We start from the raw sequence: 19,842 nt of genomic DNA, 5'->3' as shown, positions 1-19,842 counted from the left end.
CCCGGATGGCCAACCCCTAGCCTCAGGCTCTGCCGATGGTTCCATATACATCTACGGCTACAAATCCTCGGATGTCATCAAGAAGATAAAGGCTTATGAACAGCCCTGCCTCGACATTGCTCATCACCCGGTTTTAAGCAACGTTATCGCTTCTTGCAGTTGGGACGGAGAAGTTTCCATTTTCGAGTGAGATTTTTTTCGTTCATTCCGTTTCCATATGATCATGAAACGTTTAAACGGTAAGAAAGCTCCAGAGGTCACGCACGACATGACACAGAATAAAGGAAGATGAAAACTTTGTTGCAGAAGATGCTAGAATTTAGACTTGTCAAATTTGGCAGCGCAGTCCAATAAACCCAAACCTATATGGGAGTTTTGTGATATTTTGAATCCTGCCCAACAATAACAAAATAAAACTTAAATAGATTGGGTTCATCTATAAAATCCAATTAAATTCAACAAATCCATTTAATTAATTAAACCATAATTACTTTATTGTTTAATTCATTATTGATAGATATTAATAATATTTTATAAATAATTCAATTCAACTTAAATTATGTCAAAGAATAAATCAAAATTTCTAAAATAAAATAAATTTATAATGTTCAATTTATTTCTCTTCCAAAAATAAAAAGAAATAAAATTTTAATATCCAAATAATTTGATTTCATTTGTTAAAATTTTTAAATCTCAATAACTATAGTATAAAATTTTATTTATCCAAATAATTTGACTATTCTTATAAAAATTTATATAAATCCTAATAATTGTCATCTATTAAATCTCAATAACTATAATCCATAGTATAAAATTTTATTTATCCATATAATTTGACTATTTTTATAAAAAATAATTAAATCCTGATAATTGTCATCAATATTTAGTGTTTGAATAGACATGTGATAAAATCAAATATATTTTTGTGAAAATTACATGTTTTGATTTAAAAATTTTAGTTTGAAAAGATAGTTATGTTTATAATTTCTTTATATCTGAAATGAAATTATATATTAATAAAAAAGAATGAGATTGTCAATCAATATTGGTTATAGTAGAAATTCTGGAAATTAATAAATATTTTTGCACCAATGTCTATTAAAATGCTACATCAAACAGAAATCATAGTTTCATATACTAATGCCGTAATCTAAACATTTATATTAATCTAATCTAAAAAAAGAGTTGTTAATTTGGTGAAGAGTGAAAATTTTCGTGAGATTTCTATTTCGACGACGATAGAGGAGGATGGTATGGATGACAAAATAACCGAATCCAAAATAATCAAAACGAACCCGATCGATATATATCCGAATCGAACCGAAGTGATTAAAATTAAATAACGATTTAGTTATAATTTTTTGAAATCCGAAATAAGCGTAAGCTGAAAAACTGAACCCCAATTAACCGTAACCGAATAAACCGAATGTAACCGTTTATCTACTTATATATCATTTATAATATCCCGATGGCCCACCCTGATAAATATATCATTTACAGAAGAATGCCCTTCTTGTTCATTTGGCAGCCTTTCCACACGCCCCTTTTTGCTAAAAGTTGCACTAAACTTTTTGTCCATCACTAATATACATACACACTCCATAGCATCCTTCCTCACTTTCCATGTTTCGAGTTCAAGGACTGAATGATGGGTGTTTGGAAATCTCTCATTTTTTCCAGGTTGAAGCGCCGATCCACAGCTCGAACGAAAGAACAGAACTTGCGGAGCCTGGTGGGTCAAAAAATCCTCGAAGATGGGCAGAAGGTAAGGTACCTCGTAAAAACAAGGGAAATCATCGACAGTGCAGAGACGTGGAAGAAACTTAAGGAGACTAAGGATAAAGAAAGCACCGAAGTAGCCACCACTTCGGCCACCGCTTCTTAGCACCTCAATCTCCCTTCTTCTTCATCTATCTTCCCATTTAGCTCTTCCAGCTGTGTATTACAAATTTACAATGTTTCTCTGTTTTCCTTGTATTTAACACAGTGAAAAGAACCGCCAGTTTTATCGCCGTTTTGACAAACTGGTTGTCGTTTCTCTGTTTGAGAGGGAAAGCGCCTGCCGTTTCGTTTGTACGAACAAGACCAAAAACGACAACGGTATACTTTTAGTTATAAAGCATATTCGGAAAATATCACATTTTTTGTGGTATTTTGGAAAAAATATTCAAAAAACAGCTAATCAATAAATTGGGCGGTTGACTTCCCTAACGACGCAAATACACATGCATGCATATATACAATGTTACTGTATAAACTCCACAAAGATATATACGATTTTTTTTGGTAATAGTGTGATTTGTATTCCAAAAATGTGTTTTCTTTGGTAATAACGTGATTTGTGTTCCAAAAATATGTCTTTCTTTACGACCAGTCCCGGGACTCACGTGATGTAAGGTAATGGAATCAAATTTGACCAAATATAATAATGAAGCCAAAAGAGTAAGGTGTGTAGCTTCCAAATGTCACGTTGGAAGACACATCTTTGGAATCATCATAAATATCATACATAAAACAAAAATAAAGATACAATAATGATGCGCAATAATAATTAATTATTCAACCTTTGTGGGGGGGGCATTTGTTTAATATATAATGACCGACCTTGCTCGCTTTATGGTCACCGTCTCTCTCTCTCGCGAGAAGGGCTTCGAAGGGGGGGAAGATGAAGAGAGAGGAAACGGCGACGTATTGTGTGACGGGCGCGAGTGGGTATATTGGTTCGTGGCTGGTCGAGACTCTTCTCCAAAGAGGGTACACTGTCCATGCCACTCTTAGAGATTTTGGTATCTTCTTCTTCATCTTACTCTTCTTCTTTCACGATTTACATATAATCTTAGATCAAGGAGATTATGCCTATCCTTACGCATGATCCGTCCATTATACGTATATGTACCATTTATGTACAAACTTCTTAAACTCGGTTTATCAAAATAAATTGAAATTACGAGGTTGTGAGTTCGAAATTCACCGATGCTGAATTTCCTTTTGAGCCGGTCAGCTTCGGCTGATTTAACTGCTCTGCGTGGTTTGTCAGCTATTGCGCAGGATCGGGGATTTACTGTCGACATACCGACTGTCCGGCCTTAGGGCTGGGGCGGCCGGGGTCCGGTCCAAAAGGCCGTATGGCGGGTTCCCACCGTTATAAAATAAAAATTGAAATTTCCCAAAAAATTGGAAATTTGATGTTTAACGCAAACCCCTCACTTTGTTAGTCTCATGGATCTGATCCCAATGATTTCCATTACGATAAAGAGGTGATCGTTTTATGTTTCGCTTTTATACTCATATTTGATTATTTATTTTTAAAAAGCTATTATCATTCAATATTTCTGTTAAAGTTGATTCGGTTTGGTTATATTTTGGTTTTTATTGAAGAACTTTTCATTTTTTTTTAAAAAAAATTTGATTTTCGGTTATTTTTTTATTAAATTCGATTTAGGATTGTTTTCGATTTTGCAGTGACTTTTAAACAAATCATAATTATTTGATTCTTATATCATATTCAATTTGGTTACATACTCTGCCTATTCATGAATTCACTATTGTTTAATTGATTCCAATCCTGGATAAAAAGAGATTTTATGGTAGGTGGCAACAAAAAAAAAACTTAATGTATAAATTCATGTGATATAAACATTGAGTCGTTTTCTAGTTACGATTCTTATATCGAAATGCGCGTATAGTGAAAAATAGACAAATGTATAGAGTGACTCTAAAATCTAAATGCGACGTACCACGTCCGCATCCGGATATATAAAGATAAATATGTAAGAGTGAGTAAAGAATCTAATCCAAAAATCCGATGCCACTAGAAATTTACGTATGGTAATAGAGATGCAAAACGGGTTGGTTCGTGCTAGGCACCATTAATATTTCTTGCAACGTTCACTAAAACAAGAGCTTTACATGACAGAAAAATCTCAGCATTTTCTATCGAAATGGACCGATAACGAACGGATCAGATTGTTCCGAGCTGACCTCCAAGAAGATGGCAGCTTTGACGAGGCCGTGAAGGGCTGTGACGGCGTCTTCCACGTGGCAGCTTCCATGGAGTTCGCTTTCGCACCCAATCAAAATATCGGTAATACCCTAATTGGTATTGATCACTCCTGAGATATTCCTACTTGGATTAAAAAAAAAAAAACATATATAGACCAATCCAAAACTTCAAGATCAATAGAATATGTGTCTTGTTCATGAAAGACCGGAAGTTAATTATCAGTTTTGGTGTTATTTTGTGGGTGTCACAGAGAGTTATGTCCAAAGCAAAATCATAGATCCGGCAATAAGGGGAGTACAGAATGTGCTTGGCTCCTGTTTGGTGTCTAAATCAGTGAAACGAGTTGTCTTCACATCATCCGTTAGTACTCTCACGGCCAAGGATGAGATTGATGGACAGTGGATATCTACTGTGGATGAAACTTGCAAGACCACCATAGACCATGTTAACAGAACCCGAGCGAGTGGATGGGTAACATCTAACAGTCATATATATCCTTTGATCTTTCATGACATACATACATACATACATACATACATACATACATTCTACATTGAACTACCGACTATATGGCAACTTAGAAGTGTGTTTTGAAGGCGTGATATGGATTGTGAGATAGGTGTATGTACTCTCGAAGCTCATATCGGAGGAAGAAGCGTTCAAATATGCGAAGAAGAAAGGGATGGATCTTGTCTCAGTCATTACAACTACTGTGTCTGGTCCATTCCTCACTCCTTGTGTTCCCTCAAGCATTCAAGTCATGTTGTCCCCAATTACAGGTTGCACAATTGTGAAAAACCAACATTTCTAATGATAAGATATTGAAAAATATGATCTAATGCATAACATACGGGATTTATAAAAAAAAAAAAAAAAAAGAGCAGGTGATCCGAAGTTCTTCTCAATATTGTCTGCTGTGAAGAACAGGATGGGTTCCATTGCTTTGGTCCACATTGAAGATATTTGCAATGCACATCTCTTCTTGATGCAACACCAAAAAGCTCGAGGCCAATACATCTGTTGCGTTGGCTCCTGTGTTATGTCCCAATTGATTCATCATCTCTCCAAGGGGTACCCTAATTTCTCTAAAATTCAAATGTAAGTTATATCTCTACCCTTAGTGCCTTCATTGTACCACGTGAAATATGTATTCCACTGCTGGTAAATGAAATCGTATCTGAATGTTAGGTAAATTTTTCGATATCATCTATGTTTTTCATGTGTTGAATGAAATAATTAAGAATAAGATTCTTCTAATGTTTATTTGAAAAAAATATGACATGAATATATATATATTGATTTGTTAATTTCAAAAATAATAACAATAATTGTTTTTTGGTTGCAGGGTGGATGAGGAGGGAGAGAAGGAGGAACCAACGATCCCTCTGATATCTTCAAAGAAGCTAATAGATTTGGGGTTTGAATACAAATTTGGCGTTGAAGAAATCATACACCAAACGGTACATGCTTGTATGAAACATGGGTTTTTACCTCAAACAAAAAGCATATGACTATTGCAATAAATCCATCAAATCTATTTTATTTCCGTAATACAATTATGTATCCTGAACATATATTATAATATTTTTTGATAATTTAGAGAAGACATTATTATGATACACAAGGTATATGTATGTATGTATACATGTATGTATACTTGTATGTGCATATTTTCATGGAAAAAAAATGGTCGTAGCATAGTATTTCTGAGGTCTTGGGCATGACACCCAAAAAATAGACGTGGGCGAATAAAGCTATATATTAAAATGATTATGGAGAAATAATTATCTAAGCCCATTAACATTTGTAGGCCCAATTCATTTTAAAAAGGGCATTTCTTTTTCGTGAAAATTTCGGAGTTCGTCTCGTCGTACGGAATGTGGCGGGTGCTCTTACTTCAAATCTCAGCCCTTCCTTTGATTCCCATCCAACGGTATATTCTATACATCCTCGCACTTTCATCTTATTGGCTAATATTTTTACCCTCCAGCTGTATATATTTTCCATTCGATCCGTCGATCATCGTGGGAACGATCGAACCGTTGCTCTTCCCCTCCTTCGTGTGAAAGCTTCTGGTCGTAATAATGGCGGGTCGGGGAAAAACCCTGGGATCTGGAGCATCGAAGAAGGCTACGTCACGTAGCAGCAAGGCTGGGCTTCAATTTCCTGTCGGTCGTATCGCTCGGTTCCTCAAGGCTGGGAAGTACGCCGAGCGTGTCGGGGCAGGAGCTCCGGTATATCTCGCCGCTGTTCTCGAGTATCTCGCGGCGGAGGTGATTATTGTCTTTTCATTTCTGCTCGTTCTCGTCAATTGACTGATCGTCAAGGGTCTCTCTTTTCCCTATTGGTTGTCGTCATGCCCTGGTGAAACTAGGGGATTTGAACTCTATTTTTGTGAGATTTCAATATTAGGTTTGGGGATTTGTTGTGTGACGTCTCTTCCATCAAGTCTCTTGTACGCGAAATTCTGCCCATTGTTTCTAAAATTAGATTAGGTTTATTTAAATTTATTCGCATATTTTGATCTCTAGCCTAATTTCTCATGGTTCTGCGTTCACGAGTTGGATTCGGATTCACACCGAGTTCGAAATTTCCGTTTGGTTGATAATCGATTCTCTGTTCTTTCCCTTTTCTTCTTTATTAACCCACACGCCTTCGTTTTCTGCTGTACCATCTGGGTTCGGGATACCTGAAATCAGACTTAGTTAACATCATGGTTTCGGAGGTTCTAACTTACTTGGGCTAAAGTCTTCTTGGATTTCTCAATACGATTGACTAATTTTGAGACTATCTGTAAATTGTTTGTACTGTTTGAAAGATTCTTGGTTATGTGATATTGAACTTTGGTTGTCATTGATAGGTTCTTGAGCTTGCTGGAAATGCAGCAAGGGACAACAAAAAAACCCGAATTGTACCTCGACACATTCAGCTTGCGGTGAGGAACGATGAAGAGCTAAGCAAGCTTCTTGGCGATGTCACCATTGCCAATGGAGGAGTAATGCCCAACATTCACAATCTCCTCCTCCCTAAGAAAACTGGACCCTCAAAGCCCGCTGATGAAGATTAATCCTGGCATGTATGGAAAAGATCTGTCTCTTTTCCACACATTTGGATGTGAAGCCTCAAACCCTGCCCCTGCGATTTTAGCGCTAGAACTTGCTTCTTTTAGCCTTTTTTTTCATTGATTAGGGTTGTGATATGCCTTCTTATCTTTTCCAGTTTTTCTCTTGCGTTGTGTTCTTAGTATCTGTAAGCTTTTAAGTTGCGTGAATATATGAAGTGTATCTTTTATAAGTTGTGAAATGATAACTTCTTTTGATCACTTGATCTTTGTCCCGGAGACTTGTTTTTTCCGATGTCCATTTTGTATGCAAAACCGGAGTTACAGTCATGGTCTTTCAAGAATGTGTTGGAAACAGAAATGGATGTTCCAAAATCCACCATGAAATGTTTCAGGTGGTTGACCATTGTGAATCTCCTCTTATGCCTTTGAAATCTGTCAATTCTTTGGGTAGCATGCTTCAGATTTCGAACAAAGATAAGTCTGTCACATAAGTACAGAGGCATGCGATCTCTTCGAAAGTATCTTGTGCTTGTGTCTGGATAGGATGTCAAATGGGTCGGTCTTGTCTGCGTCCGCACTCAGTCTGAAGATTTTGGGTTAGTCCGTCTGATTTTTTTCGTACCTATACGTCTGAAGTCCGATCCTATAAGATTCATAGATATTTTTAAAAACTTTGGCATTAGTTTATTTTTAAAAAAATCTAAATCAGTTAAAATTTTTAGGCCCGAAATTTGATTTGAATCTAAACCGAAAAATCAAATACTTTTGGAACAAAAAATTTAGACCCAAAACCCGATATTTTAGAATAAATTTAGGTTGCAGGCCAAAATTGGTACCCTAGATAACTTGAAAAATGATCGTTGTGGGATGCTGTGTTTGGAATATGTCAAGGTATCTAAAACCAGAGGATGAAATTTTGAAAGAGGTTGTAATAGTTTCTCAAAATAGGAAAAGAAGGCGGTAAACATCGTGGTCATTGTTCATCAAACATTTCATAACTTTACCTAACATCTATGATGTTGCTGATTGATAAGGTCCTGATACAAATCAAATCTCCATTGAAAGCATTTTGATTTGTTGAATTTGTTTGAGATTACGATTTCTTCAGTGTCACACCTGCAAGGATCTTCCTCTTACCCTGAGGTTATGATTTCTTCAGCATCCATTTTTGCGATGTAATAACATTCCTATTTGATGAAGAAGATATTTTTATAGATTTTGTGGATGACAAAACGATAGTAGAATGAATTGAGAAAATGATTTAAGAAACGAGTGGCAGATGACTATATATAATCAACCTTCCAACAAACATTCGTTGAAAATATCAATGGATGACCTTTGAACGTTAGATTCTGCTAACGTCAACAATTTTGATGAATATCCATTGATATTTCTAACGGATAACCGATGGAGCACAATTTATCCAATGGTCGTTTATTTCAACGGATATACGTAAAAAATACCATTGAAATTTTTTAAATTTTATTGCAAATTTAAACGGATTTTCAACGGACGTCTTCTTTGCACTATCCTTGAATTCCCGTTGGAATGTGTCCAACGAAAATCTGTTAGAAAATTTTAAACAGATTAATCAATTAGGATTCATCTATTTTTTTGTAGTGTTTAGAGATTTAATTGGGTTGCGTTAAATGGGTTAATCCAACTCAACCCAATAATAATAGTTTGTGGTTCAACCCATTTGGTTAATTTTATTAAATGGATTAGATGGATTTAACCCATTCGGTTATTTGGGTTATGAGTTGAATGGGTTTACCCAACAAACCCAACAAACCCACTATACAATTAATCTAAATTATTTGATTATATAAAAATCGAATTGTAATTGAATTCAAATTGAATGAAATTATATAAAAATTGACTATTAATCGAACGTAATCATATATATATATATATATATGTGTGTGAATTCAAACTGGACGAAATTCTATATAAAAATCGAATCTAAATCGATTCCGATCAAATCGAACTTAATCATAGGTAGAAACCGAAATGTAATGGAATTCGAATTGAATGTAATCCTATGTTCGAAATTGAATCGAATCGAATCCGAATCGAGTGAAATCATACGTAAAAACCGAATTCGATATCGACTACGAATCAAATAAAATCATATGAAAAAAAATGAATTTGAATCGAATGTAACTCCATGTACAAATTTGAATTAAATCCGAATTGATCGAAATTCTATTTAAAAACTAAATGTGAATTCAATATGAATCGAACCAATTTTTTTTTTTTTTAAATCCAAATTAAAACCATCCAAATCTAAATATGGTAATTAATAAATCAATTAGACCGAATATGTTAATTGAGCTAACCCAACCCATTTGGTTTTGAAGATAATTAATCCAACCCATTAAGGGGGCGACTGGTTGCACCGCCGCCACTCGCAAACGGAGCGGTTACGATTTTCGGCGGTTGCGGGCGATTGAAAAACTGACTGGTTGAACCGCAACCAACCGCAATCGCAACCAAACTTGTGTTTTCTAATCGCAGCTTCCAACTTGCGTTTTGGTAGCGGTTTCCGGCGTTTTGACAAAAAAACTAAAATATTTTTATTAGAAATTATATAAAACATTAATATATATATTTGTGATGATTTTGTTATAATATTTATATTTTAAATTTATTATTTAATTATTATAAATTTAGTAAATAATTTTTATCAAATGATACAAAAAATTTAATTAAAACTATTATAAAAAATTATTTTTAAATAATATTTTTTTTGACAATTTATATCAAAATATAACCGCAATCGTAATGAACCTTTCCTTTCTAACTGCACCCACCCGCAATCGCTACCAACAACAACTTCTCAACCAGTCAGTATTAATCATTTATAATCGCTATCAAACGTTCTGAAAACGCTGCCACCCGCAACCGTAACCGCTGCGGTACAACCAGTCGAACCCTAAATCTATTAATCCAAACTGCTCGGGATTAAACGTGTTGGATATACCCATTTTGACATCTCTAGAGTAGTGTTCAAGCTAAGAAAATTTGATGTTACATGACTAAACCCAAGATTGAACCAACCCATTCCATTTCTACGATCTCCAGTCAAAAATATTCTAATGGTCTTCCAACGAATCAAAAGAATACTTTTTTTATAGATCACGAGGTTACCTTTAAACCTTACACATTCATACTAATCACAAGAATACTTTTCTTTTCTTGTTTTTGTCTATAAAATGACTTAAAGGGTATCCGCAGAACTACTAGTGAAACCTGTCGTCGTTCAGTGAGGTTTCATCTCTATTGTGGATCATATATTATGAAGACCTTTCTATTCAAGAATATGTGTCGATAAACTTCTCACAGATTTTTATGCATTTTTTTATTCGAGTTCTATCTATTTTTTTCTCTCTATGAGTTCAATGCAATTGGAAAAATGAAAATAATGTGCCTTGTTTCTAAAGCCGCTAGAAGTATAGAGTCAAGATCAAAGTGAAGTACTCTCGGCATGTGAGGGTAAATACCCTTTTAGGTGATATATGATTTCTAGACCATAGGAATAAAATCCCAATAACTCTAATAACCGAATAACGCAAATGTAGATAGAATTCGTGACGTCCTAAATGACGGCGCAGACACAAGGTTAGTATTTGATAAGTTGAATAAACTTTTATGTGATTCAATGAGTTCGATTGCTATAGTTTTTTAAGAAACTTTAAAGAAAAACTCTCAAATTGATAAGAAAAAATGGTTATTTTACAATGAAAGGCAAAAATAAATAAACTAAAACCATAAAGATCTCAAAACAGTGAGTTTAGAGAAAATCACGTAATTTTCATCACAATCGGTCATCACTTATGGAGCGATCGATCGATCGTCCTCTCTAAGAAAATTGTCGAATCGCTCAAAACATTCGATCCGTCGATCATCGTGGGAACGATCGAACCGTTTGTCCACTCGGAGTAAAATTGATAAACACTCAGAAGGCACGATCGGTAGTTTATCAAAGTGACGAAGGGTCGTTTGTACTCTCGGACTAAAATGAGACCGTATTCAGAAGGATACGATCGGTCGTTCATGATCGATAGTAAACTGTGACCAAAATAAGTTCATCATTCGTATTTAGTGTCTTATATACCATGTTTCAAAATATTTTAATCATATTTAAATTAGATTTAGAAGATTTTCATCTATTAAAACTATTTAAATCACGTGTTGTTAAAAAAATTTATTATTTCTATTGATTATCTTTTATATCAAGTAAATTCGTATCAAATTAGATATAAACTGATAATTAAGTGATAGATGAATAATTTTTAAGATTTTCCTTTAAAATAATCGCCATCATCATTTATTATACAATCGTACACTTAAAAAAAGAAATGAGAAATTAGAAAATAAAAAGGAATGGAAAAATAAATGGTGAGGATGAGAGAGAGAGAGTGGGGCCCAATAAACGTGTCCAAGATCCAGACAAATCCCAGGTGGGCTCACATGGCTCCATACCCCATTTGAGAACCTGATTCGTCCACATAGGACTCTTCAGGATCTCCCCTTCATTAGGTCTTGCCACGTCATCTCCCAAATCTCTCATCCTCCCCCGAAAAATATCTGAATTTGAAGACCAACGAATCAGAGTCCGACACGTATAAGCAACCCGTACGCCTTTGTCAACAATGAGAGAACAGAAACAGCTCGAGATTTAATATTTAAGTAATATTTATTTTCTTATAAAACCCCAGGTAAGGATAATACAGAACCCATAATTATCCAAAAACAATTTTCCGTTAAAAAAATGAGATTAAAACTTTGAGGTAATATTTAAAAATAGATTTTTTGCGGGTTATAATGGCGAAAGTACCCTCGAAATAAATTACGGCCACGAAATAGAGAGGCCTCTCTGCTCTACAACTTGCAACTTTCCCTTCCCGTCTTCTTCGCCCTTATTTGTGTCCGCAGAAGAAACAACAGGCGGAGGAGAAGAAGAAAGAAGAAACTAAGAGAATCTCCATATATATACACGCGCATATATATATATATATATAGAGAGAGAGAGAAACTATACGATGAACAAAAAGTGTGAGCTTTGTGGAGGTGTCGCGCGAATGTACTGCGAGTCGGACCAGGCGAGTCTGTGTTGGGACTGCGACCACAAGGTTCATGGAGCTAACTTCCTGGTGGCGAAGCACACGCGGTGCCTCCTCTGCAGCTCGTGTCAGTGTCCGACGCCATGGAAGGCCACCGGTCCCCGCCTCGGCCCCATCGTCTCCGCCTGCGACTCCTGCGTCTCCCTCGAGAACACCGGCGGAGGCAGCAGCAGTAGAAACGGCACCGATCTGTCTGAGAATCGGAGCCAGGAGACCAACCGTCACGATTATGACGGAGATCGGTTCGGCGGCGACGATGGCGGCGCGGAATCGTACGATGATGGTGAGGAAGACGGCGACGACGACGATGATGATGAGTACACCGATGATGATGATGAGGAAGAGGATGACGAGGCGGAGAACCAGGTGGTTCCGTGGGCGGCGGCGCTACAGCCGCCGGTGGCGAGCTCGTCGTCTTCGGTCAGCAGCAGTGGCGGAGGCGGCGTTGAGGCTTTCCCTCGACGCGGCGGAGGGTGTTTGACGGCGAAGAGGAATCCCGATCTTCTTTACTCCGATGTATGAAACATTCTTCATTCGTTTGGGTGATTTGTTGAAATTTTTCCAGAATTTTTTTTTGAAATAATTTTTTTCCAGAAATCTGAGATGATTGAATACGGATTATAGCTTGGGTTCCCACTGTTAAATCAATCGATTCCGGGATTTATTTCTGCAATCATCCATGTGGATTTTCCCAGGAAACAAACAGGAAGTAACGGAGAGCGAAATTCATGTTTTTTGAAATGCAGGAGGAGATCGCTTGCTCTTCTTCGCCTCACGATTCCAACAATTATCGACCATCGAAGCGATCGTCAACAGACGGCAATGGCCAAACCCATCGAGAGCAACGGCTGTTATCAAACTCCATCATGAGATGAAACACAGATCCATCATCGGACGGTCACGATCTTGCCCAAATGAGCAGAGATCACAGCCGTTGATTTTGCTTTTGGGTATTTGTCCTCCCTGCTATCCCACCCACCACTTTTCCTTTTCCATTTCCCAATGACCAATGTCCTCTCAAATCTTACATAAACAGAAAACATATGATGATTAAAGCGATGATTGTGTAAATCTCTAATGAAACAATTAATTTGTTTGCTCGAATAAAGTTATTTCATAAAGATTCCAGATTTTTCAAATAGTATGGTTTTGGATGGTCGCCATTACAAATTGAGTTAAATGTGATTTAAGGCTATGATTCAAAAGGGTTAGAGAAATTGGACAGATGGAAAAATCTCTTGGTACAGAAGAGGTCTGCATTATGTGTGTGATTGACGTTATGTGAAACTGCGACCACTCAAACAAAGGCTTGTGGGGCCTGCATGGTTACATACAACCCCCCTCCCCCCAAAAAAATATGGTTTTAATTCATGGGTATTTTTTAAAATTTTATTACATCATTTGGCAAGAACGTTGAACCTCTGTCGTGTCTTGCAAATGGTTCTCGGCGGTCCAAATTTGATGCTTTCGCCCACTTTCTAGCTTATCATCACCATATTCCCACTTCACGTGTTTTTTTTTTATATATATTGTACTATTGTTTTTCCTTTTTTTCTTTATTTTTTTTTGCGGATACTTCCCCCTCGCAGTACAACAACATGGGTTCCACTCATCACTTCAGCCCAATGGAATGGTCAGAGAGTAGTTGCAAACCCATTGGCCTCCATAGTTTGGCTTCCCTCTTTGAGGCATAAAATACAAAAGAAGAATTACCTTCGTCGCTCTATCGTCAAAATTGAGCATATAATAATAATAATAATAATATAAAAATAATATTTCTTGTTATGTAATTTTGATTTGTAAATACGGTCAAATGATCGGTGTGTAAACGAAAACCTTTTTTTTTGGAATGCAATTCACATTATACCAAAAAAAAAAACAATTTTCATGGGATTTACATTTCAAACTTTCTAATATGATATTTGACGGGTTATAAAGCATGAAGATATTAGAAAAGAGCCTTAGGGGAGGGGGATTTCAATTCATTATTTACCAATCCCCTTTGAGACATTGTATTTTATAATTATAAAAACATGTGGCCCTCATATGCCTTGCTCTTCTCAACTTTCTTTGCAAAATTAGTGGGAAAGATGCCACATTTGATGGCCCTCCAAATAAAAATAAAAATAAAAAACAAGAACAAGGGATTGTGTATCGTGTTTCTTACTGTAAAATTCAAATGAAAAATAATCTAACCAAATAACCTAATCTGCCGGTCTCATCCTGTTTCCAAAGTTGACTATTGGATTAAAAATAATAGAGATTGTCAAACCACCCCCACCCAAAAAAAAAGTCAACAGAACAAATGAGAGGTTCCAAGAAGCTACAAAACGAAAATGGAAGCAAAAACAGAGAAACACGGAACAAAGCAACCGATCATATTGAGAGATATAATATGCCCCCCCCCCCCAAAGGGTCATGTTTGGTTGTAACACATTCGTAAGAGAGAGATCAAACTGAGAATTCGACTACTCCGTGGTACCGAAAGATGAACTCACAGACCCTCCTCATAAACAATCCAAAAGATGATCCAAAGCCTTGCATGCCTTCTGGATTTTCGGAAAAAGACGAAGAAAGGATCATCAAAGGGCTTGCAAGAACTATGTGTGGTGTTGAAGAGAACTATGGAAAGAAAAGGCGACTATAGTGGACAGGTTCATACATATACATACCTGCGGTGGCTGGCGAGGGAGAAGCCGATAGGGTTTAATCATCTGTAGTTAGACAAACAGAAACGAAGATATCACAACTTTATATATGAGAGGAGAGAAAATCCGGAATGCCCTTATCCAGAATCCATTAAAATCGACGGATAAAGATCAACTTATATCCACTTCTTTCAACCACTGGGATAAGGCTACTACATGCATCAGAAACTCAGAAAAAACAAAACTTTCATATAAGAATTAGTATTCACTAGACAAATTTGCAAAGTCGCTTCTAAGAATATAGGAGAGAGGGAAACGACCCCAACTGATTTTTTCCTCGCGATGACTGACAAGTTCAATTCATATATTCCCAAGCAAATAGTGCTTCTTCATAGTCAGGAACACGGCAAAACAAAACCCCACACACAATATGCATTTTTGAATCTTGATGGACCAAAATTTAGGCATCTGACGGAATCTATATATTAACGGACAATCTATATGAAGTTGGAATATTAACAACAGGCCATGAACAAATCTAATGATTGACAAAAATGAAGCCTGAAATGAGATAAATGCTAAAGCTAGTTCGCACGAGTTGCAGGGAACAGGAATCCTAGGGTAACTGTATAGATCAGTTAAACATGCATGGTTTGCAGACAACCACAACTTCTATAAGTCCAGCTCGAGGAAGAAGCTCAATCAATGAAGAAAAGAAAGCAAGAGACATAACACTTCACGCAGATTTCTTCTACCCAAGTGTGAAACAAGGTACCACATTGCAATGACAAGACAAAAGGGATGTCGAGGGAAACTTCAACTGCCGGGAACTATATGACCAAGGTCTCTGTTCACAAATCAAGAAGTGCATGATGCATTGCTGGCTAATGACATTCAGACGGAATAGAAGACCGTTCTTCATCTGTCGGCAGTAAATAGTGTAATCATAACCCCCTCTTGTGCAGAAGCAAACTAATCAGCATTCGGCCATATCTTTCATCAAATCGATAAAACCTTTCCAAGTGTCCATTTCCGACCATCAAGATGACCTCGTATAGTTCAAGTAACTACAGTAACAGCAAACACTATCCTAAAGTATTGAAATTTACCCAATGTACAATGACATATCAGAGTCAGACCCAGCACAATCCATATCAATCACAGAATAAGATCATTGATCCTGACCTTTGAGGTGCTCGTGATGCGCAGCAGGCATAGACTCGTCTTCATCCTCTTCCCCTGCTGCTGACTTCATCGTCACAATGGCCTCTCCGACACCTCCGGCGTTTCCGGGCGCGTCTCCGTCGCGATCGTCAGGGTATCTCACCACCACGACGGGGCAAACACAGTGGTGAACACAATAGTCGCTAACCGACCCAAGCTTTCCATCGCTTCCCTTCTTCTCGGCGCCAAACCCTCGGCTCCCCATAATAACGGCGCTGAGACCGAGCCGCTCGATCTCAAGGCACAGCCTCTCCCTCATGTCGTGATCCTTGACTATGTGCATCTTGAAAGGAAACCCAGCCTCCTTCAAGGGCTTGGCGAGATCCACCACCTTGGAGGCGGTGAACGCGTCGAAATCCTCCTGACTCGGCGCCGAGTTAGGATCAGCAGCGGAGGAGGGAGGCTGGCTCTGGAGGGGAAGAGGGCCCCAGTCGGCGCCGAAGAGGACGGAGGTGGGGGAGACGTGGAGGAGGACGACAGCGTCGCCGGGGCGGATGTAATCATGGACGGCCCAGCGGACAGCGTAGGCACTCTCGTCGGAGAGATCGACGGCGACGCCGATCTTCCGGCGGGCACCGGCGGTGGGAGTGGGGGTCGCGGCGGAGGAGGAGGAGTGGCGAGGGGAGGAAGGGTGGTGGATCTTGATAGTGGGAAGTTGAGGATGATCGGAGTCTGGATTCATCGTGTTGAATCTGGAGACCTCTGCTTCGATTTTTGATCGGGAGAAGAAGCGTGTTTTTTGGTTTTATTTCTCTAATCAATTGTTTGGTCGGATAACATAATTCTATTATAGACAAAAATGGGAATCATACCAGAAGGCAGACGGTGCACTCCTCCCGCTCCTTTTTCCAGACGGGCCGTTATTTGGGCCTTATGGGCTTTTTGAAGGGCTTTTATCGACCGTTGATATGATAGTACTAAATTTATTAACAAATTTCCGCCATTCCGGGGCATGGCTAGAAATCATTGTCATAATTACGCCCAGGTTCGAATCCTGCCGTTCACGTTTTTGTCTCCTAATTTTCTCTTTTAATTTCTTATTTTTCCTTCTATAACGAGGACTATGTTATATATATACTTCGGGAAAAATCTTTGATCCCTAATTAAATATATTTCAACCATTGGCTAAAGAGAACAATGTTTTACACACAAAATATATACGCTTTAATTATACATTTTGTGAACCATAAAAGTTCTAAACTGTTAGTGTAATTATTTACACGAGTTGTTTTGGTTGTTAAGTGATTGTTGTAGGTTCAACAAATTTGAAAGATTTTAGGAGAAGAATCCGACGAAATAGAGCTCGAGCAAATCTGAGTTTTGGGTGTGTGTGGTGAATACAATTTTTATAACAAAAAATGAGTTGTATTTGACTGTCTTTGTTAAGTGAATAGAACTGGTTAGTTTTTTCCATTTACTCTTTGAGGGTCAAAATATTTAATAAACTATGCTATTTGTTTTATCTTCAATCACTATACTATAAATCAAATTAATCGAGTTACCCTCATTACCAATTAAATTGCTTGAACCAGGAACGCGTTTCTTTTTTGAATTTTGCGTTGAGTTCGATATAATTTTAATTTTTTTTATAATCGATCTGGACCGAAACTCATACTAATTTTGGGGACGAGAATCAGTCATGTTCTTTGAATTATACGCTCCTTCCCCAAACTTGAGTTTTGAATTCGGAGAATGACAGATGTTTTGTGTCCCGTTTTATCTATTGAACTACCTAAGTTTGGGTATTCAATGTAACCAAAAACTGAAATTAAAATAAAAGTCCCGTATAGTCTTTTACTGCAAATGATGTCCAAATAGGTTGGAGAATCCATCCCCATATCTTGGCCTTCTACGTCCGGTACACGGACTTCACATTATATGTAAATACATAACATTATATATTACGAACTCTGCATGGAAACTACTGTAGTGTCCCCCGGACCATAGTATTGTGTGATATTCGACGTAATATAAATAAAAACATATGAATAAATATACGTTTCATTGCAAATTAAGTATAAAGCCCTTGGAAACATATGTCAGTGTTTAATAAGGAATTTAATTGTAATGTGCGATTTAGAAAGAGTTTCTAAGAAATAGAAACCGAATCTGAGTTCCATGAGAAAGGCGATGTTTCCTTAGACCCAATTAGAGATTTGATCATAACATGAAGTATCATACTAACTAAAGAACACTTGGACAGGAACAAGGCTTGAAGATCTGACACGGCCCAGATAGAGAGAGATTGATGAAACGCCTTTAGGAATGGAACAGAACATATGTTTCAGCGTTCTGGTTAGGGTTTTGAGATTAACAACCGAAAGGGTAATGGAAAAGCTGATGTTTTTCTTTTGTTTCAGTCTTAAAACGCATACACCGAAAAAGGTTTTTTTTTTCCCCCTCCCTTTCCCCTCCCTCTCTCCTGCATTACCTTTGCTCCAATTCAATAGCAAAACACGAAGATTAAGAAAAAAGTTGAAGTCATCGTGTGACATTTAAAGCTTCAAGGACAAATCAATGGCGGATGTGTCTGTGATGCAATCGCTTACTGAAATTTCTGGAGCTTCCATCTCCCTGGTATATGCCATTTGCCCATATTTTCCCGAGAAATTCTCATATTTTCCCGGGAAAAACTCGTACTCCTTGGGCGGGATATGCCCTCCATTTCTAGGGTTTCCTCTCACGTAGCTCCCCAGCATCTCCATTGATCCCTAAACCCAATGGGATCAACAAGCATACATAACAAACAAACACGTATAGATACATGTAATGGAGTGACCGTATGATTTCTGACCTCATTAACACATGGATTGGAGCAATTTAGCGAACCAGGAGGGAGTGTTGCTCTTGCAAGATATCCATCGCTATGATCATAGCCTATTCTGGGAATATTCCTCTCTTGGACAAATACCGGCGCATCGTGGCCGTTCATCGGAGATATCATCCCGTATTTGCTAATCCCGCCGTGACGTTTCTTCTGCATCGGCATGTAAATGAACACGCAAGAACAAGATCAGAAAAGCCCTCCAACTCCAAACATGGTACAACGTTTTTTAAAAGGTACCCAGATCATTAATCGTTTTGAATGATGACTTTCTGGCCATTTTCCCTCGTTTTTGTCACTTGCCAAACACGGACTGTGAAAAAGAAGAACAAAGGAAGGAGACTAGACCTTGAAGCAAACCTCGCAGCGATCGGAGCAGTTATATAAATGTGGTTTTGGCATTGAAGAGAGCTCTTTCGAGGTCTCAGCAAAACCCCAAGTCTCCGACGAATAAACCGGGGCCGGGTCGATCAGAATCTGACCAGACCCGGTTCCACAACAGAACCCAGCAAACCTGCTGAAGCTCCCGGTGATCTTGGGCACCACCGGAACGGGGCAAATTGCGGGTCCACCGCAGCTCGGTAGGCCCTGCAGCACAGGAAAAGAACCGAAGACGACCGGGTCGAGTACGGGCAAACGGGTATTAGGGTTTGACATTGTGGACGACGACGTATCCGCCATTTTCTTCTCTTCTTGCTCCCTGAGACGCTCGAGCTGAGCCACGCCCATCCCTCGTTGCCTGATCTTCTTCTGGTTCAGAGCCGCTTTGGAGCCTGGTTTTCGACCACGGCTCCTCGGAGGCTCCGACCGGATCTCGCCGGTTCCGACCACATGGGTGTTTAGGGGAAGTAGTACTCCCGGTGGTTTTGCAGCTGGGTTTTGATCTGCCGCCATGAAGAAGAGGGGAGTAGCCATTGTTGTTGACGATGATCGCCGGGGGGGGGGGGGGGGGG

At 38.2% G+C, this 19,842-nt stretch overlaps 6 protein-coding genes and 1 long non-coding RNA gene across 12 annotated transcripts in view; 4 read left to right on the top strand and 3 right to left on the bottom strand.

Moving 5' to 3' along the window:
- LOC104809285 (WD repeat-containing protein 25) overlaps positions 1-239 on the top strand; it is a 2,706-nt gene extending 2,467 nt beyond the window's left edge. For both annotated transcript variants that reach the window (XM_010535219.2, XM_010535217.2), the window contains one exon: positions 27-239. In XM_010535219.2, the coding sequence (XP_010533521.1) occupies positions 27-190 (164 nt within the window). In that variant the 3' untranslated portion in view covers positions 191-239. The remainder of the gene's footprint in view (positions 1-26) is intronic.
- A 2,405-nt stretch (positions 240-2,644) lies between these two features.
- Positions 2,645-5,622, top strand: LOC104809284 (dihydroflavonol 4-reductase). Its single transcript, XM_010535215.2, has 6 exons — positions 2,645-2,786; positions 3,917-4,084; positions 4,254-4,474; positions 4,623-4,782; positions 4,888-5,101; positions 5,349-5,622. Exons 1-6 carry the CDS (start codon positions 2,666-2,668, stop codon positions 5,512-5,514), a joined length of 1,050 nt encoding a protein of 349 aa, XP_010533517.1. The 5' UTR covers positions 2,645-2,665; the 3' UTR covers positions 5,515-5,622.
- Positions 5,623-6,052: 430 nt separating this feature from the next.
- On the top strand, positions 6,053-7,325 carry LOC104809281 (probable histone H2A.3). The gene is made up of 2 exons (XM_010535214.1): positions 6,053-6,276; positions 6,864-7,325. The coding sequence occupies exons 1-2, from the start codon at positions 6,088-6,090 to the stop codon at positions 7,068-7,070; spliced, it is 396 nt and encodes a 131-aa protein (XP_010533516.1). The 5' UTR covers positions 6,053-6,087; the 3' UTR covers positions 7,071-7,325.
- On the bottom strand, positions 7,219-8,295 carry LOC104809283. The gene is made up of 2 exons (XR_771127.1): positions 8,072-8,295; positions 7,219-7,710 (listed from the first exon to the last, which is right to left on the bottom strand). It is a non-coding gene; the product is annotated as an uncharacterized LOC104809283 (long non-coding RNA).
- Positions 8,296-12,002: 3,707 nt separating this feature from the next.
- Positions 12,003-13,326, top strand: LOC104809280 (zinc finger protein CONSTANS-LIKE 9). The gene is made up of 2 exons (XM_010535213.2): positions 12,003-12,709; positions 12,940-13,326. The coding sequence occupies exons 1-2, from the start codon at positions 12,113-12,115 to the stop codon at positions 13,066-13,068; spliced, it is 726 nt and encodes a 241-aa protein (XP_010533515.1). The 5' UTR covers positions 12,003-12,112; the 3' UTR covers positions 13,069-13,326.
- Positions 13,327-14,275: 949 nt separating this feature from the next.
- On the bottom strand, positions 14,276-16,833 carry LOC104809279 (universal stress protein PHOS34). Of its 4 annotated transcripts, none has more exons than XM_010535210.1 (3): positions 16,027-16,833; positions 14,856-14,907; positions 14,276-14,742 (listed from the first exon to the last, which is right to left on the bottom strand). In XM_010535210.1, the coding sequence occupies exons 1-2, from the start codon at positions 16,745-16,747 to the stop codon at positions 14,900-14,902; spliced, it is 729 nt and encodes a 242-aa protein (XP_010533512.1). In that variant the 5' UTR covers positions 16,748-16,833; the 3' UTR covers positions 14,276-14,742; positions 14,856-14,899. The 4 variants fall into 4 exon arrangements, with proteins under 4 accessions (XP_010533512.1, XP_010533514.1, XP_010533511.1 ...); XM_010535212.1 differs by having other exon boundaries at positions 14,276-14,739; XM_010535209.1 differs by having other exon boundaries at positions 14,866-14,907.
- A 1,329-nt stretch (positions 16,834-18,162) lies between these two features.
- LOC104809278 (protein SPOROCYTELESS) lies at positions 18,163-19,836 on the bottom strand. Of its 2 annotated transcripts, none has more exons than XM_010535208.2 (3): positions 19,250-19,836; positions 18,860-19,042; positions 18,163-18,776 (listed from the first exon to the last, which is right to left on the bottom strand). In XM_010535208.2, the coding sequence occupies exons 1-3, from the start codon at positions 19,802-19,804 to the stop codon at positions 18,561-18,563; spliced, it is 954 nt and encodes a 317-aa protein (XP_010533510.1). In that variant the 5' UTR covers positions 19,805-19,836; the 3' UTR covers positions 18,163-18,560. The 2 variants fall into 2 exon arrangements, with proteins under 2 accessions (XP_010533510.1, XP_010533509.1); XM_010535207.2 differs by having other exon boundaries at positions 18,165-18,776; positions 19,238-19,836.
- Between the last annotated feature and the right edge of the window lie 6 nt (positions 19,837-19,842).

Source organism: Tarenaya hassleriana, unplaced genomic scaffold (assembly GCF_000463585.1).
Source record: "Tarenaya hassleriana unplaced genomic scaffold, ASM46358v1 Cleome16, whole genome shotgun sequence".
Taxonomy (NCBI): domain Eukaryota; kingdom Viridiplantae; phylum Streptophyta; class Magnoliopsida; order Brassicales; family Cleomaceae; genus Tarenaya; species Tarenaya hassleriana.
The sequence above is the reverse complement of the archived record's forward strand: the minus strand, read 5'-3'. Positions and strand labels throughout refer to the sequence as shown.

Excerpts from the sequence above, each read along its gene's own strand:
- LOC104809284 (XM_010535215.2), top strand. The coding sequence starts at position 2,666 with ATGAAGAGAGAGGAAACGGCGACGTATTGTGTGACGGGCGCGAGTGGG. Across the intron at positions 4,085-4,253 it reads CGCACCCAATCAAAATATCG|AGAGTTATGTCCAAAGCAAA; the intron begins GTAATACCCTAA and ends TGGGTGTCACAG. Across the intron at positions 4,475-4,622 it reads GAACCCGAGCGAGTGGATGG|GTGTATGTACTCTCGAAGCT; the intron begins GTAACATCTAAC and ends ATTGTGAGATAG.
- LOC104809281 (XM_010535214.1), top strand. The coding sequence starts at position 6,088 with ATGGCGGGTCGGGGAAAAACCCTGGGATCTGGAGCATCGAAGAAGGCT. Across the intron at positions 6,277-6,863 it reads TCGAGTATCTCGCGGCGGAG|GTTCTTGAGCTTGCTGGAAA; the intron begins GTGATTATTGTC and ends TGTCATTGATAG.
- LOC104809280 (XM_010535213.2), top strand. The coding sequence starts at position 12,113 with ATGAACAAAAAGTGTGAGCTTTGTGGAGGTGTCGCGCGAATGTACTGC. Across the intron at positions 12,710-12,939 it reads CCGATCTTCTTTACTCCGAT|GAGGAGATCGCTTGCTCTTC; the intron begins GTATGAAACATT and ends TTTGAAATGCAG.
- LOC104809279 (XM_010535210.1), bottom strand. The coding sequence starts at position 16,747 with ATGAATCCAGACTCCGATCATCCTCAACTTCCCACTATCAAGATCCAC.
- LOC104809278 (XM_010535207.2), bottom strand. The coding sequence starts at position 19,804 with ATGGCTACTCCCCTCTTCTTCATGGCGGCAGATCAAAACCCAGCTGCA. Across the intron at positions 19,043-19,237 it reads GCTGCGAGGTTTGCTTCAAG|AAGAAACGTCACGGCGGGAT; the intron begins GTCTAGTCTCCT and ends ATGCCGATGCAG. Across the intron at positions 18,777-18,859 it reads CCAATCCATGTGTTAATGAG|GGATCAATGGAGATGCTGGG; the intron begins GTCAGAAATCAT and ends CATTGGGTTTAG.